Source organism: Lithobates pipiens, unplaced genomic scaffold (assembly GCF_037356315.1).
Source record: "Lithobates pipiens isolate NorthernLeopardFrog02 unplaced genomic scaffold, aLitPip1_a1.2 Scaffold_35, whole genome shotgun sequence".
NCBI classification, from domain to species: Eukaryota; Metazoa; Chordata; class Amphibia; order Anura; family Ranidae; genus Lithobates; species Lithobates pipiens.
Window position 1 is genome coordinate 25789370 of NW_027507811.1, and position 14186 is coordinate 25803555.

General features: G+C 47.3%; 3 protein-coding genes across 5 annotated transcripts in view; 2 read left to right on the top strand and 1 right to left on the bottom strand.

The window, feature by feature from the left end:
* The window catches only part of LOC143956257 (uncharacterized), a 167414-nt gene that overhangs the window by 57258 nt on the left and 95970 nt on the right, over positions 1-14186 (top strand). The gene's annotated exons all lie outside the window — the stretch shown is intronic.
* LOC143956229 (uncharacterized) overlaps positions 1-14186 on the top strand; it is a 146715-nt gene that overhangs the window by 22530 nt on the left and 109999 nt on the right. The gene's annotated exons all lie outside the window — the stretch shown is intronic.
* The window catches only part of LOC143956405 (uncharacterized), a 28360-nt gene continuing 16492 nt past the window's right edge, over positions 2319-14186 (bottom strand). Inside the window, exon 5 of the mRNA XM_077466618.1 lies at positions 2319-3251. Coding sequence (XP_077322744.1) covers positions 2648-3251 — 604 coding nt within the window. The 3' untranslated portion in view covers positions 2319-2647. The remainder of the gene's footprint in view (positions 3252-14186) is intronic.

The window sequence follows — 14186 nt, forward strand, 5'->3', positions numbered from 1 at the left end:
CCACCCAAAGATTGTGACATTTCATCATGGATCTGCTTCACACCTTTCTCTTGGAGAAACTGGAACTTGAATATGGTCCTATGCTTCGTGACCACAGGTCCCGCAGACTCAATATCCACTGGGGGCCCGCGATTGTGTCATGGAGCGGAAAAAGAAGGAGATGCCTTTGTAAACAAGCCATTTCCCTGTTCTGCCTTGTGACACGACAGGGGTCTACTGCTCCCTGCCATTGGTAGCAGTGATCGCTGTCATGTCAGTGGTAGCCCACCCCCCCCCCCCACACAGTTAGAATCACTCCCTAGGACACACTTAACTCCTTGATCGCCCCCTAGTGTTTAACCCCTTCCCTGCCAGTGTCATTTATACAGTAATCGGTGCATTTTTATAGCACTGATTGCTGTATAAATGACAGTGGTCATAAAATAGTGTCAAAAGTGTCCGATGTGTCCGGCATAATGTCACAGTCACGATAAAAATCGCAGATTGCCGCCATTATTAATAAAAATAATAATAAAAATGCTATAAATCTATCCCCTATTTTGTAGATGCTATAACTTTTGCGCAAACCAATCAATAATCGCTTATTGCAAAAAAATTTAAGCAAGAAATATGTAAAATACATATCGGCCTAAACTGAGAAAAAAAAATTGTTTTTTTATATATTTTTTGGAGGATATTTATAATAGAAAAAAGTAAAAAATATTGCTTTTTTTTTCAAAATTGTCGCTCTTTTTTTGTTTATAGCTCAAAAAATAAAAACTGCAGAGGTGATAAAATACCACCAAAAGAAAGCTCTAATTGTGGGGAAAAACAGGATGTCAATTTTGTTTGGGTGCAACACCGCACGACCGTGCAATTGTCAGTTAAATCGACGCAGTGCCGAATCGCAAAAAGTGCTCTGGTCGGGAAGGGTAGTAAATCCTTCCGGGGCTTAAGTGGTTAAACACAGTTCCTCCAGTGCCACCAAGGAGGTAAGAGACACAGGAACCCAATACTCCATGAAGGTCAGAGAAACTGAGGGAGGCTTCAGTACTAGAACAGAGGGTAGGCAGGAGACCTGGGCTGCCAGAGAGGTGAGGTATGGGATCAATTTGTTTTGTTTTTTAGAGAAGGTTTGGGTCACAGGCATGGTAGAATTGCTTACTTCAATATCTGTTGAGAAACCGCTTTAGCAGGCCTTATGCTGGTGCCTTAGATGGCTGCTATTGCAACATCATGAGAGCCTATATGTTTAAGGGTAAGGCTACCAGACAGCAGTGGGACTATCCTTTTATTATATTCAAAAGGAAACCATAAATCTTACAGCAATGGCAGGTGGTTCTCCCAGAATCCTCCTCACCTCTCCGGCCAGATCGGTGTTTTATTATTAGAGATAAGAGTGATGTCATGTGACCTCCCAGAATCCTCCTCACCTCTCCGGCCAGATCAGTGTTTTATTATTAGAGATAAGAGTGATGTCATGTGACCTCCCAGAATCCCCCTCACCTCTCCAGTCAGGTCTATGTTTTATTATTAGAGATAAGAGTGATGTCATATGACCTCCCAGAATCCTCCTCACCTCTCCGGCCAGATCGGTGTTTTATTATTAGAGATAAGAGTGATGTCATGTGACCTCCCAGAATCCCCCTCACCTCTCCGGTCAGGTCTATGTTTTATTATTAGAGATAAGAGTGATGTCATATGACCTCCCAGAATCCTCCTCACCTCTCCGGTCAGGTCTATGTTTTATTATTAGAGATAAGAGTGATGTCATGTGACCTCCCAGAATCCTCCTCACCTCTCCGGCCAGATCAGTGTTTTATTATTAGAGATAAGAGTGATGTCATGTGACCTCCCAGAATCCTCCTCACCTCTCCGGTCAGGTCTATGTTTTATTATAAGAGATAAGAGTGATGTCATGTGACCTCCCAGAATCCTCCTCACCTCTCCGGTCAGGTCTGGGTTTTATTAATAGAGATAAGAGTGATGTCATGTGACCCTCCCAAAAAAGTGTAATAGAAACACCACATATCTGTAAAATATCTCCTTTATTTTCATTATATTTCATCATCTGGGTCTTGGATAGAGCAAAGAAGTTCGTACTGTCTTTGTTGGGTGTTTAATGTCTATCCCCATCATGGGGGGGGGGGGGATTTCCCTCACTTCCTGTACCCAAAGACACAGCAGGAAGTCAGTAAGAAATCTCCACAAAGTGAGAAGAAACCTCAATTGAACAAGAAAATATGTCTTCTACTTTTACTGTGTTCCAGTGACACTCGGGAAATGGTTTGCGTGTACAATGAGGAGCGCCTTAAGAGAAAAGTCATACGCAGAAAGAATTTGGTTCCAAACTTTATTTGTAATTTGGTATCAGAAATACAGCCAACAGGTATTGGGAGATTTGGTCTCCCCCTTATTCAGGGCTCAGTATCAGATGTTGCCAGGGAACTACTTATAAAATAATTTCAGAGTCTGTGGGTTATGACAATGTGTCAAAGAAAAAAACCCACCTAAAAGTTTTAACTGGAAAAATGTAGAGTTCCCCCTAGCAATGGTCACTAGGACAAAGAGGTTGAATCTCCTCTCAGGGGACACATCTATAAAAACCTGTTGGAGGTTCTTACTCTTCTCTCTCCCAACCAAAACAAAAATGGGGATGGAGTTGAGCTTAAGGCCGTTCGACATTATGAATTTGTTGATGCCTGACCAACACCGATTTATGGGAAAAGGACTTCCCGCACTCCAGACACAAATATGGCTTCTCTCCAGAATGGGATCTTTGGTGAACCACTAGGTGAGAGCTATGGGTATAACTCTTCCCGCACACCAAGCAATGATAAGGTCGTTCCCCGGTATGAGTCCTCTGGTGGGCAACCAGCGCCGTCTTGTGCCGGAAGGACCTGTTACACTCCAAACATGAATATGGCTTTTCCCCAGAATGGATCCTCTGATGAATGACCAGGAGCGAATTGCGGGAAAAGCACCTCCCGCACTCCAAGCATGCGTACGGCCTCTCCCCGGAATGGGTCAACATGTGATTGTCCAGCACTTGCCGTCGAGCGAAGGATTTCCCGCAGACCGTGCAAGGAAACGGCCTGTCTCCCGCGTGAATTTTCTGGTGCACGGCGAGCTGCGACTTCATCCAGAACGACTTCTCGCACTGCAGGCAGGTGTAAGGTTTTGGCCCCGTGTGGATCTGCTGGTGTCTCACCAACTGCTCTCTCCCATCAAAACATTTTCCACACTCCGAACATAAGAGAGAAGGAGACCCCTGGCCTGCTGGCTGGAGTTGTAGAGCACCAGAGCTGCTAGCGATGGTTTGCTTGCACCTGCCAGAACTCTGTGATGGTGGCCAATATGGGGCTCCTGGCTGAGTTATCTCGCTAAATTCATCTTCAAACACTAATGGATTCCCTGTTACTCCCTTATCTTTATCCCAAAGGGACATAGAGTCCACCTGTGCATGATGCTCCAAAGAATCCCATTTATCTTCTCCACCATCTGCCCTAAAATTATAAACGCCTAACTCTTCTTTAATTTGAGAAATTGGTGGACTTCTCTCAAATTCAGAGATGTTTAAGTTTTGAGGGGAGTCCTTTGTCGTTTTGGCCAACGGTAGAGTTCTAGGGGTCCAACAGTATCCATCCAAGAAGTTTTCTTCCTTAACGTTCACCGTCGCATAGTCCACCTCTATCTCACCTCCCTCTAAGAGATTTTGTTCCTTAGAACGATACGATTCCTCCTTTACGGCACTGGAGGTCTGTGGCATCTCGGCCCTTCCAGATAAATCTGTTGAATATGAAGACGATTGGGTTACTGGACAAATCACACACTAGCAGAAGAGCTCTTTTTCTAACCACTTCATAATTAAAAAGTGACAGAATCTGCATGATTTGTGACCATTGAAGTTTCTAGATTTTCTTCGTACCTGACTGCACCTCCCTTTTAGCCTGACCTAGTTTAGTTCCTTCCTGAAGTTCATGGAGGGTTCCTGCTAGGTAACAGGAGTGGGGGTGGCCAGCCTTTATTCACTTACAGACCTTTGCCCTTTACATCCCCCCAAAGGGAGGTTATAAAGCTATGGTTGGGGTGCTGTTTGCTGCATTCACACAAGGGGATTCTGTAGACCGGCTAGAAAGTGGCAAGCTACAGGATCCTTTGCATTTAATACCTCTCCGGAGACAACACGCCCTATGGATGGGCAACCTGGTGGACTGGATACTACTGATTCCCCCCTTTACTGGCCTCATTATGGGACCTAGTGTCAGCAAGGAGAAGTGGACACCAGTAAAGGGGTCCCTGGGATGTGTTTTACTTCATATAATGGTTTTAAAAATTCAATCCAATATAGAGATAATAAAGAATAAATGAAACCATACCGGGTGATCTGAGGGTCTTCTGATTCTCCATGGTGACCTTCTTCCTGACAGATCTGCACTCTTCTAACAGCGCCTGTATGGAGAAATAGACAGTGACATCCTGACACCTTATAGGAACCTGACACACACAATGATACAGTCACCATCCAGACACATCCCTTGTCTGTTACTGGATAATGTCCCAGAATTCCCGGCACCGCTCACCTCTCCTGTCAGCAACTCAGCGATCTTCTGGGTGACTTCTAGAATCTTTTTGTCATTGTTCCTCTCAGGTGTCAGGGAGGGAGGTGGAGGATCCATGGTGGTACATCTACTCCATTCTCCAGATGGATACATCCCTTGTAGGAGACCCTCAATAGACACCATCTTCACCACCGCACATTTCTACATAGGAGCAAATACAGAAGATGAAAGTGATATCATGTGACCTCCCAGAATCCTCCTCACCTCTCTGGGCCAGGTCTGTGTTTTATTAATAGAGATAAGAGTGATGTCATGTGACCTCCCAGAATCCTCCTCACCTCTCCGGTCAGGTCTGTGTTTTAATAATAGAGATAACAGTGATGTCATGTGACCTCCCAGAATCCTCCTCACCTCTCCGGTCAGCAGGTGGATGATCTCCAAGGTGAGCTGTAATATCCTCCCGGTCATGGGACTCCGCTCCTCCATGCTCATGGGATCCGAGTCACTCTTGTCCCTCTAAGCAATACTGATAACAAGGAAATTCTCTGTGACGCTCTTCATATATTACATTACACAGCAATGAGGTGAATGGAAGTAACATAAGGACCAAAATAAAGTGACAACTTGCACCTAGATGTACCAAAACCTTGCAACTCTTAGCCACACCCACTTCCTGATGTATATCTCAGCAGTACCAGCTTGATAACAGGACTTCCCTGTTTTGCGTTCCACCTGCTACACCAACTTCCTGTTGTATGCATTCCACCGGCTGCTCAGTTATACCGATAACTTCGATTGGGCATTGTTGTCGTTGTTGCCATCTTGTGGTAGACTTTAAGAACTGCATGCTTTATTTGTATTGAGTTTCCAGCGAGGACTTCTGCGCCCTCTAATGTGCAAGTGTTGGAACTGCAGGCGACATACCACACATAACAATAGAGCACGAACAGTGCAATCACCACTAGGGATGAGCTTCGTGTTCGAGTCGAACGCATGTTCGACTCGAACATCGGTCGTTCGTGCGTTCGCCGAATTCTGAACGTTTGGGCCGTTCGCGGCAAAATTTGTGTGGCCCACAATGCACTGCGATGGCGCAATGCATTGCTGTCTCACGATTGCCCAAGCATGCACTGTGACCCCGCATGCTTGGCCAATCGCAGCGCCAGCAGCGAGGAGAGCCATGGTTGGCCACAGGCATCCTGCCTGTGGCCAATCATAGCTCAGGCTGTGTAGTGCACGCCCCACACTATATAAGGCCGCCATTAAGGCCGCCTCGTGCAGTGTGTTGGCGTCTGAAGCAGTGGGTGTTCTGTGTACCTTCAACACAGTTACACACCAATCGTTTTTGGCTGATTTACTATCTTGCTCTTGTGTAGTGGTTACTGTCTGTGCCCTGACCGCAGTATACACCACTATATTCACCTCACCTATATAGCTAGTGATCTAGCTTTAATAATAGAGCTTGCAGTCAGTAGTGTTAGTGCGTGCTGTCTGCGTGCTCTGTACCCAGTACATACCACTATATACACTTACATAGCTGTTCTCTATTTGAGCCCGATTGTCATCTGCAGGAGTTATTGGAAGTTGTGTGTGCTTCCAGCACAGCACAGTATACATCTGTATATACCCCTTTAACTCTGCTGTTTTCTGGTTATTGTCTGCGTGCCCTGACCGCAGTATACACCGTGATATTCACCTCACCTATATAGCTAGTGGTCCATCTTTAACAATAGAGCTTGCAGTCAGTAGTGTCACTCAGGAGATAGTGCGTGCTGTGTGCGTGCTCTGTACCCAGTACATACCGCTATAATCCACCTACATAGCTGTTCTCTATTTGGGCCCGATTGTCATCTGCAGGAGTTATTGGAAGTTGTGTGTGCTTCCAGCACAGCACAGTATACATCTGTATATACCCCTTTAACTCTGCTGTTCTATAAAAAAGGCATCTGCAGGAGTTAGTGGGTGTTGTGTGCCTCCAGCACAATATAAACTACCCAACTACTGTTTTACCCAACTCCCTTCAGGCCATTACCATGTCTGGAAGGCCAGCAAGGAGAGGCAGACAGGCGCGAGCCGATAAAAGAGGGCAAGCAGGCTCTGTGTCTAGAGACAACAGTGCTGGTCGTGGACGCGGTGCATTGTCATCAGCACGTGGCCATGGGACATGCTTGTCCTTCTTTTCTGCAGCTGGACATGTTGAACCGCAACATGCCAACGACTTGGTAGAGTGGATGACCAAGCCCTCTTCATCCTCCTCATCCTCTCTTACCCAGTCTCAGGGTAGTAGAAAAGCAGCTGCCAACACATCGTCGTCCCTCCTCTCAATGTCATCATCAGTGACTCCTTCCCTAGACCCACCACGTCCTCCTGAGGAGTCTCCTGAACTCTTTGAGCACAGTGTTGGGTACATGCTCCAGGAGGATGCCCAGTGTTTGGTGGGCTCTGATGATGACACTCAGCTAGAGGAAGGCAGTAGCGTGAGCGTAGAGAGAGAGGATGCTCAAGAAGCACAGCAATCTGGCAGTCATGTTCCACAAGCTGCAGCATACTGCCAGGTTTGCTACAGCGATGAAGAGGGAGGGGATGATGAGGGCACTGACTCCACGTGGGTGCCTGGAAGGAGGGAGGAGGAGGAGGAGGAGGCACATGTCCAACGAGGCAGGATGCCCTCCGGGGGCCAGCTTAGGGGCAGCACACCGACTGAATCACACCGCAGAGCTCCGCCTGCACAGAGCGCTTCCTCTGCGCGTTATTCTAAAAGTTCTTTGGTGTGGGCCTTTTTTGAGACGAGTGCATCAGATCGCACCGCTGCTATTTGCAACATATGTCTCAAGCGTATCTCACGTGGCCAAAACATCAGCCGCTTGGGCACCACATGCTTGACCAGACATATGTTGACCTGCCATGCAGCTCGTTGGCAAGCATACCTCAAAGACCCACACCAAAGAACAAAGCGGACCTCTCCTTGCTCCTCATTAGCTGGCATCTCCAACCCCACTAGACCTTCAGTCCTCTCTGAAACCTGCTCTGAGAGGAATGAAGGTGTAGAATTAGGTGTGTCACAGCCAAGTGCTTCCGGGAACTCTGCTAGTGGTACATCCACGTCCGATTATAGCAGGCAAATGTCCCTGCCCCAGCTGCTGGACCGGCGGAAGAAATTTACTCCCAGCCATCCACATGCCCAGCGGTTGAATGCTAGCTTGGCTAAATTGCTAGCACTTCAACTGCTGCCTTTTCAGTTGGTAGACTCGGCCCCCTTCCGTGAGTTTGTACAATGTGCGGTTCCTCAGTGGCAGGTCCCCAAACGCCACTTTTTTTCACGGAAGGCGATTCCGGCTCTCTACCGGCATGTGGAAGGCAATGTCCTTGCCTCGCTGGACAGGGCGGTCAGCGGTAAGGTGCATATTACCGCTGACTCATGGTCCAGCAGGCATGGACAGGGACGTTACCTGTCTTTCACGGCCCATTGGGTCACTCTTCTGGCTGCTGGGAAGGATGCAGGACAAGGTGCAGTAGTGTTGGAGGTTGTTCCGCCACCACGCCTCCAAAATGCTACTATTGGTTGTGACACACCTCTCTCCTCCACCCCCTCCTCTTCTTCTTCCTCCATGGCCTCTTCCAGTGCTCTGTCCTCAGAACCAGCGGTGCTCCGTAGGCGTTGCAGGGGCTACGCAAGTACGCAGGCAAAACGATGCCATGCCGTGCTTGCGCTGGTTTGTTTGGGGGACAGGAGCCACACTGGGGCGGATGTTTTGTCAGCTCTGCAGGGGCAGGCCGAGAGGTGGTTGACGCCACGCCAGCTTAAGCCAGGAATGGTGGTTTGCGACAATGGCACCAACCTCCTCTCCGCCCTCCGACAGGGACAACTGACCCATGTGCCCTGTGTAGCTCACGTCCTTAACCTGGTGGTGCAGCGGTTCTTGGGCAGGTACCCCAGCTTACAGGATGTCCTGAAGCAGGCCAGGAGAGTCTGTGTGCATTTCCGCCGATCATTTAATGCCTGTGCTCGGCTGGCTGAGCTCCAAAAGGAGTTGAACCTGCCCAAGAACCGCCTTATATGTGACATGCCCACCAGATGGAACTCAACATTGGCCATGCTGCAGCGGCTGCACACGCAGCAGAGGGCCATCAATGAGTACCTGTGCGACTACGGCACCAGGACAGGGTCAGGGGAGCTTGGTTTTTTCTCACCACGCCAGTGGGGCATGATCAGGGATGCATGCACTGTCCTGTCACCGTTTGAGGAGGCCACAAGGATGGTGAGCAGTGACAGTGCATGCATCAGTGACACTGTACCTCTTGTCCACCTCTTGGAGCATACGCTGCGTGGAATAATGGACAGGGCACTTGAGGCAGAACAGAGGCAGGAAGAGGAGGACTTCCTTGCCTCTCAAGGCCCCCTTTATCCAGACAGTGTTCCTGCTGTGCCACCCATCACACAGGAAGAGGGTGAGGAGGAGGAAGAGGAGGAGGAGGATGATTGTGTCAGCATGGAGGTGGAGGCTGGCACTCAGCATCAGCAGCAGCAGTCTTATAGGGATGATTTACAGTCCCAAGAAACACGTGGACTTGTACGTGGCTGGGAGGAGGTAGCTGCGGATCATGTTGTCCTTAGTGACCCAGAGGACTCCGGACCGAATGCCTCAGCTAACCTACGCTGCATGGCCTCCCTGATCCTGCAAAGCCTGCGGAAGGATCCTTGTATTCTTCGGATCAAGGAGAGGGACCATTACTGGCTGGCCACTCTCCTTGATCCACGGTACAAGGGTAAGGTTGCCGACCTTATCTTGCCATCGCAGAGGGAGCAGAGGATGAGACATCTCCGGGAGGCCTTGCAGAAAGCTCTGTGCAACGCGTTCCCAGAGACTGGGAGGTCACAAACTCCTGGTCCTGGACAACGTGTTGCTGAGGCATCAGTCAGAAGGAGCGGTGGAGAAGGTGGCCGTCTGACTGATGCTTTCAGACAATTTTTTAGTCCGCAGCCCCAAGGTATGATTGGTTCCAGCACCCATCGCCAGCGTCTAATTTACATGGTGCAGGAATACCTAGGGGCAAGGTCAGACTTGGACACCTTTCCCACTGAAAATCCTCTGGCTTACTGGATCTTGAGGATGGATCACTGGCCAGAGCTTGCACAGTATGCAATTGAGCTACTGGCCTGTCCTGCATCCAGTGTTCTTTCGGAACGCACCTTCAGTGCTGCTGGTGGCTTCGTTACCGATCACAGGGTGCGCCTGTCCACCGAATCAGTTGATCGACTGACTTTCATCAAGATGAATCAGTCTTGGATCACCCACAGCTACCAAGCACCTGAAGCTGATGTAACCGAATAATTTTTTTTGAAATACCACATCCCTTCAAGACTGCCTATGCTGATGCTGAGTGACTGTCCTGTTATGTTGATTGTCTATCCTCTTCCTCCTCCACTGATATGTTGGAAGAACATTTTTGGTTCTGGGTGATGCCAGCAGCCCAATTTTTCTGCCCCTGTTTAACAGGGGCGTTTAAGTACAATTTTTGATGCAATGCTTTGCAGCAGGGCTAATTCCTGCAATAAAACTAGAGTATATGGCAGAGGTTGCAGTGTGATGGCACCAGTGCCTAAGGCCCAATTTTTCTGCCCCTGTTTAACAGGGGCGTTTAAGTACAATTTTTGATGCAATGCTTTGCAGCAGGGCTAATTCCTGCAATAAAACTACAGTATATGGCAGAGGTTGCAGTGTGATGGCACCAGTGCCTAAGGCCCAATTTTTCTGCCCCTGTTTAACAGGGACATGTAATTACAATTCTTGATATAATATTTCACAGGAGGGCCCCTTCCTGTGCCCACCCAGAGTAACGGTGAGGACTTATAGTGTTGTGGCACCAGCACCACAACCACCAAAGGTCAATTTTTCTACCACTGTTCAACAATGGCATGTAATTACAATTCTTGATATAATCGTTCACAGCAGGGCGCTCCAGCGCCCACCAAGAGTCACTTTCAGGGCTTACAATGTTGTGGCAAAACCAACACCTTGTTCCGCCATTTCTGCAGAGCATATAGGGCAGGCCCCTACTTTCAAACATCCAATTTACAAACATCTCCTACTTGCAAACGGAAGGAGACAACAGCAAGTGAGATGAAAAAAGATGGACGACAAAACAAATTATACAGGGGTGATAACCCTTCCCTATGTTTTCCAAAAAGCTTAAAAATAGTTTTTTTGACTGGAGCTACACTTTAAAAATGTACCAGTTGAAAATTACAAACAGATTCAACTTAACACAACAAACCTACACAGTCCCTGTCTTGTTTGCACCACCTGTATACTGCTGTTCTGAGTATATAGGGCCTGGGGGCCACACACATTTCCTTTTTTTAATATGGGTACGGGGTTCCCCTTAATATGCGTACAAGACCCAAATAGGCTGGTAATGGGCAGGGAGGGCTACCCATGCCATTTTTCTGAATGATTTTCAACCATATTGCAGGAACCAGATATAACATTAAAACCGCAAGCAGTTTTAAATGGTGTTATTTCCGTTTAATGTCATTTTGTGCAGGGACTGTTCTAAACACGGGAAACACGTGGCTCTTCACAGGCATACTACAGACACCCCCCAGGCACCATATTTAAAGGAATATTTCATTTTTTTTTCACTTTAATCGTCATTAAAATCAGTGTTCCCGCCAAAACGGCCGCTTTTAAAACTTTTTATTGCATTGACCCATGTCCCCTGGGGCAGGAGCCAGGTCCCCAAACCCTTTTTAGGACAGTATCTTGCATATCAGCCGTTAAAATTAGCACTTTCCATTTCGAACGTTCGAGTCCCATAGACTTCAATGGGGTTCTAACGTTCGTTACGAACGCGGGGTCCGTTCGAAAGTTCTGGTGCGAACCGAACCGGGGGGTGTTCGGCTCATCCCTAATCACCACACCAGGCTTTTTCTTTCAGTTATGTACCCCCTCCCAGAGCTGTATTTCTCTGCTGGTATCCCGAATATTTCTGTAGTTCATGTTGCAGCCTATTAAACCAAATCTAAGAGGTCGCTAGACCCTAGGGCAGCCTTTCTCAACTTCGAAAAATGTAACTCGTGTCATTGGGCATGTGGTTGTCATCATCCCTAATATATTTGAAAAGTAAAGAAAACTTCTATTGATGGGATTTTCAAGGCAACAAAAAAAAAAGATATATATAAATAATAATTATTTATATTTTTAAAATTCATTTATTTATTTTTCAAAATATTTGTGAATAATCATATATACAATTCATAGAAAAATGCATAGAAAAAAAACATGAATTCTATGAATTGTATATATGATTATTCACAAATATTTAGCAAAATAAATAAATGAATTTTAAATATATAAATTATTATTATTTATATATATCTTTTTTTTTTTTTTGCCTTGAAAATCCCATCAATTGAGGTTTTCCTTGCCTTTCTCAACTTCTTTAAAGTATAACCAAACCAAACTTTAAAGTATACCCAAAGGTCATTTTAAAACTGCATATCAGACTACTATGTGTCTGATCAGCTTCATTGGAGGCCAGAGGAAAGATCTGGGGTCTAATAGATGCCAAATCTCTCCATAAAGTGGACCTGTCACGGCCCATGCTGTCACAATGGATGTTGTTCATCCCTTGATGCCGATAAAGTTGATAAAAAAAAAAAATATATATATATATATATATATATATATATATATATATATACAGTGGTGTGAAAAAGTGTTTGCCCCCTTCCTCATTTCCTGTTCCTTTGCATGTTTGTCACACTTAAGTGTTTCGGAACATCAAACCAATTTAAACAATAGTCAAGGACAACACAAGTAAACACAAAATGCAATTTGTAAATGAAGGTGTTTATTATTAAAGGTGAAAAAAAATCCAAACCATCATGGCCCTGTGTGAAAAAGTGATTGCCCCCTAAACCTAATAACTGGTTGGGCCACCCTTAGCAGCAACAACTGCAACCAAGCGTTTGCGATAACGTGCAATGAGGCTTTTACAGCGTCCTGGAGGAATTTTGGCCCACTCATATTTGCAGAATTGTCTTAATTCAGTTACATTAGAGGGTTTTCGAGCATGAACGGCCTTTTTAAGGTCATACCACAACATCTCAATAGGATTCAGGTCAGGACTTTGGCTAGGCCACTCCAAAGTCTTCATTTTGTTTTTCTTCAGCCATTCGGTGGTGGACTTGCTGGTGTGTTTAGGATCATTGTCCTGCTGCAGAACCCAAGTTCGTTTCAGCTTGAGTACACAAACAGATGGTCGGACATTCTCCTTCAGGATCTCTTGGTTGACAGCAGAATTCATAGTTCCTTTTATCACGGCAAGTCTTCCAGGTCCTGAAGCAGCAAAACAGCCCCAGACCATCACACTACCACCACCATATTTTACTGTTGGTATAATGTTCTTTTTATGAAATGCATTGTTCCTTCTACGCCAGATATACTTGGACACACACCTTCCAAAGAGTTCCACTTTTGTCTCATCGGTCCACAGAATGTTGTCCCAAAAGTCTTGGGGATCATCAAGATGTGTTGTGGAGAAATTGAGACGAGCTTTGATGTTCTTTTTGCTCAGCAGTGGTTTTCTCCTTGGAACTCTGCCATGCAGGCCATTTTTGCCCAGTCTTTTCCTGATGGTGGAGGCATGAACGCTGACCTTAACTGAGGCAAGTGAGGCCTGCAGTTCCTTGGACGTTGTTGTGGGGTCTTTTGTGACCTCTTGGATGAGTCGTCGCTGCGCTCTTGGGGTAATTTTGGGCGGCCGGCCACTCTTGGGAAGGTTCACCACTGTTCCATGTCTTCGCCATTTGTGGATAATGGCTCTCACTGTGGTTCGCTGGATTCCCAAAGCTTTGGAAATGGCTTTATAACCCTTTCCAGACTGATAGATCTCAATTACTTTCTTTCTCAATTGTTCCTGAATTTCTTTGGGTCTCGGCATGATGTGTAGCTTTTAACCACTTGGGTACCGCGCTATTGCAAAATGACGGCAACAGCGTGGACCCACATTTCCGGGACTACGTCTATTGATGTCGTCCCGGATACGAGCGGCCTGCGCGCCCCCTGAGGGGCGCGCGCGGCGCGCTCTGTGATCGGCGAGTCCGTGAGACTCGCCTGATCACCGATCCGTGTAAGGGGTCGATCCCGACCCCTTATCACGTGATCAGCTGTCAGCCAATGACAGCTGATCATGTGAAAAAAAAAGCCGATCGCCGGCGGCCGTGTTCGGGACATCAGTCCCGATCACGGCCAGCAATTTAAGCGGACACCTGCCCCCTGCCAGTGCCCACCTGCCACCCGCAGTGCCATCCTGAAATAAAGTAAGTGCCCCCCTGTCAGTGCCACCCAGCAGTGCCCATAGTGCCCACAGTGCCACCCAGCAGTGCCCACAGTGCCACCCAGCAGTGCCCACAGTGCCACCCACAGTGCCACCCAGCAGTGCCACCCACAGTGCCACCCAAAATCTGCCTCAAAGGTGCTGCACCCCAGTGCCGCCCATCAGTGCCCAGCAGTGCCGCCCAGCAGTGCCGCCCATCAGTGCCCAGCAGTGCCACCTATCAGAGCCACCTATCAGTGCCACCTATCAGTGCCCATCAGTCCCATCTATCTGTGGTACCTATCAGTGCCCATCCGTGCCACC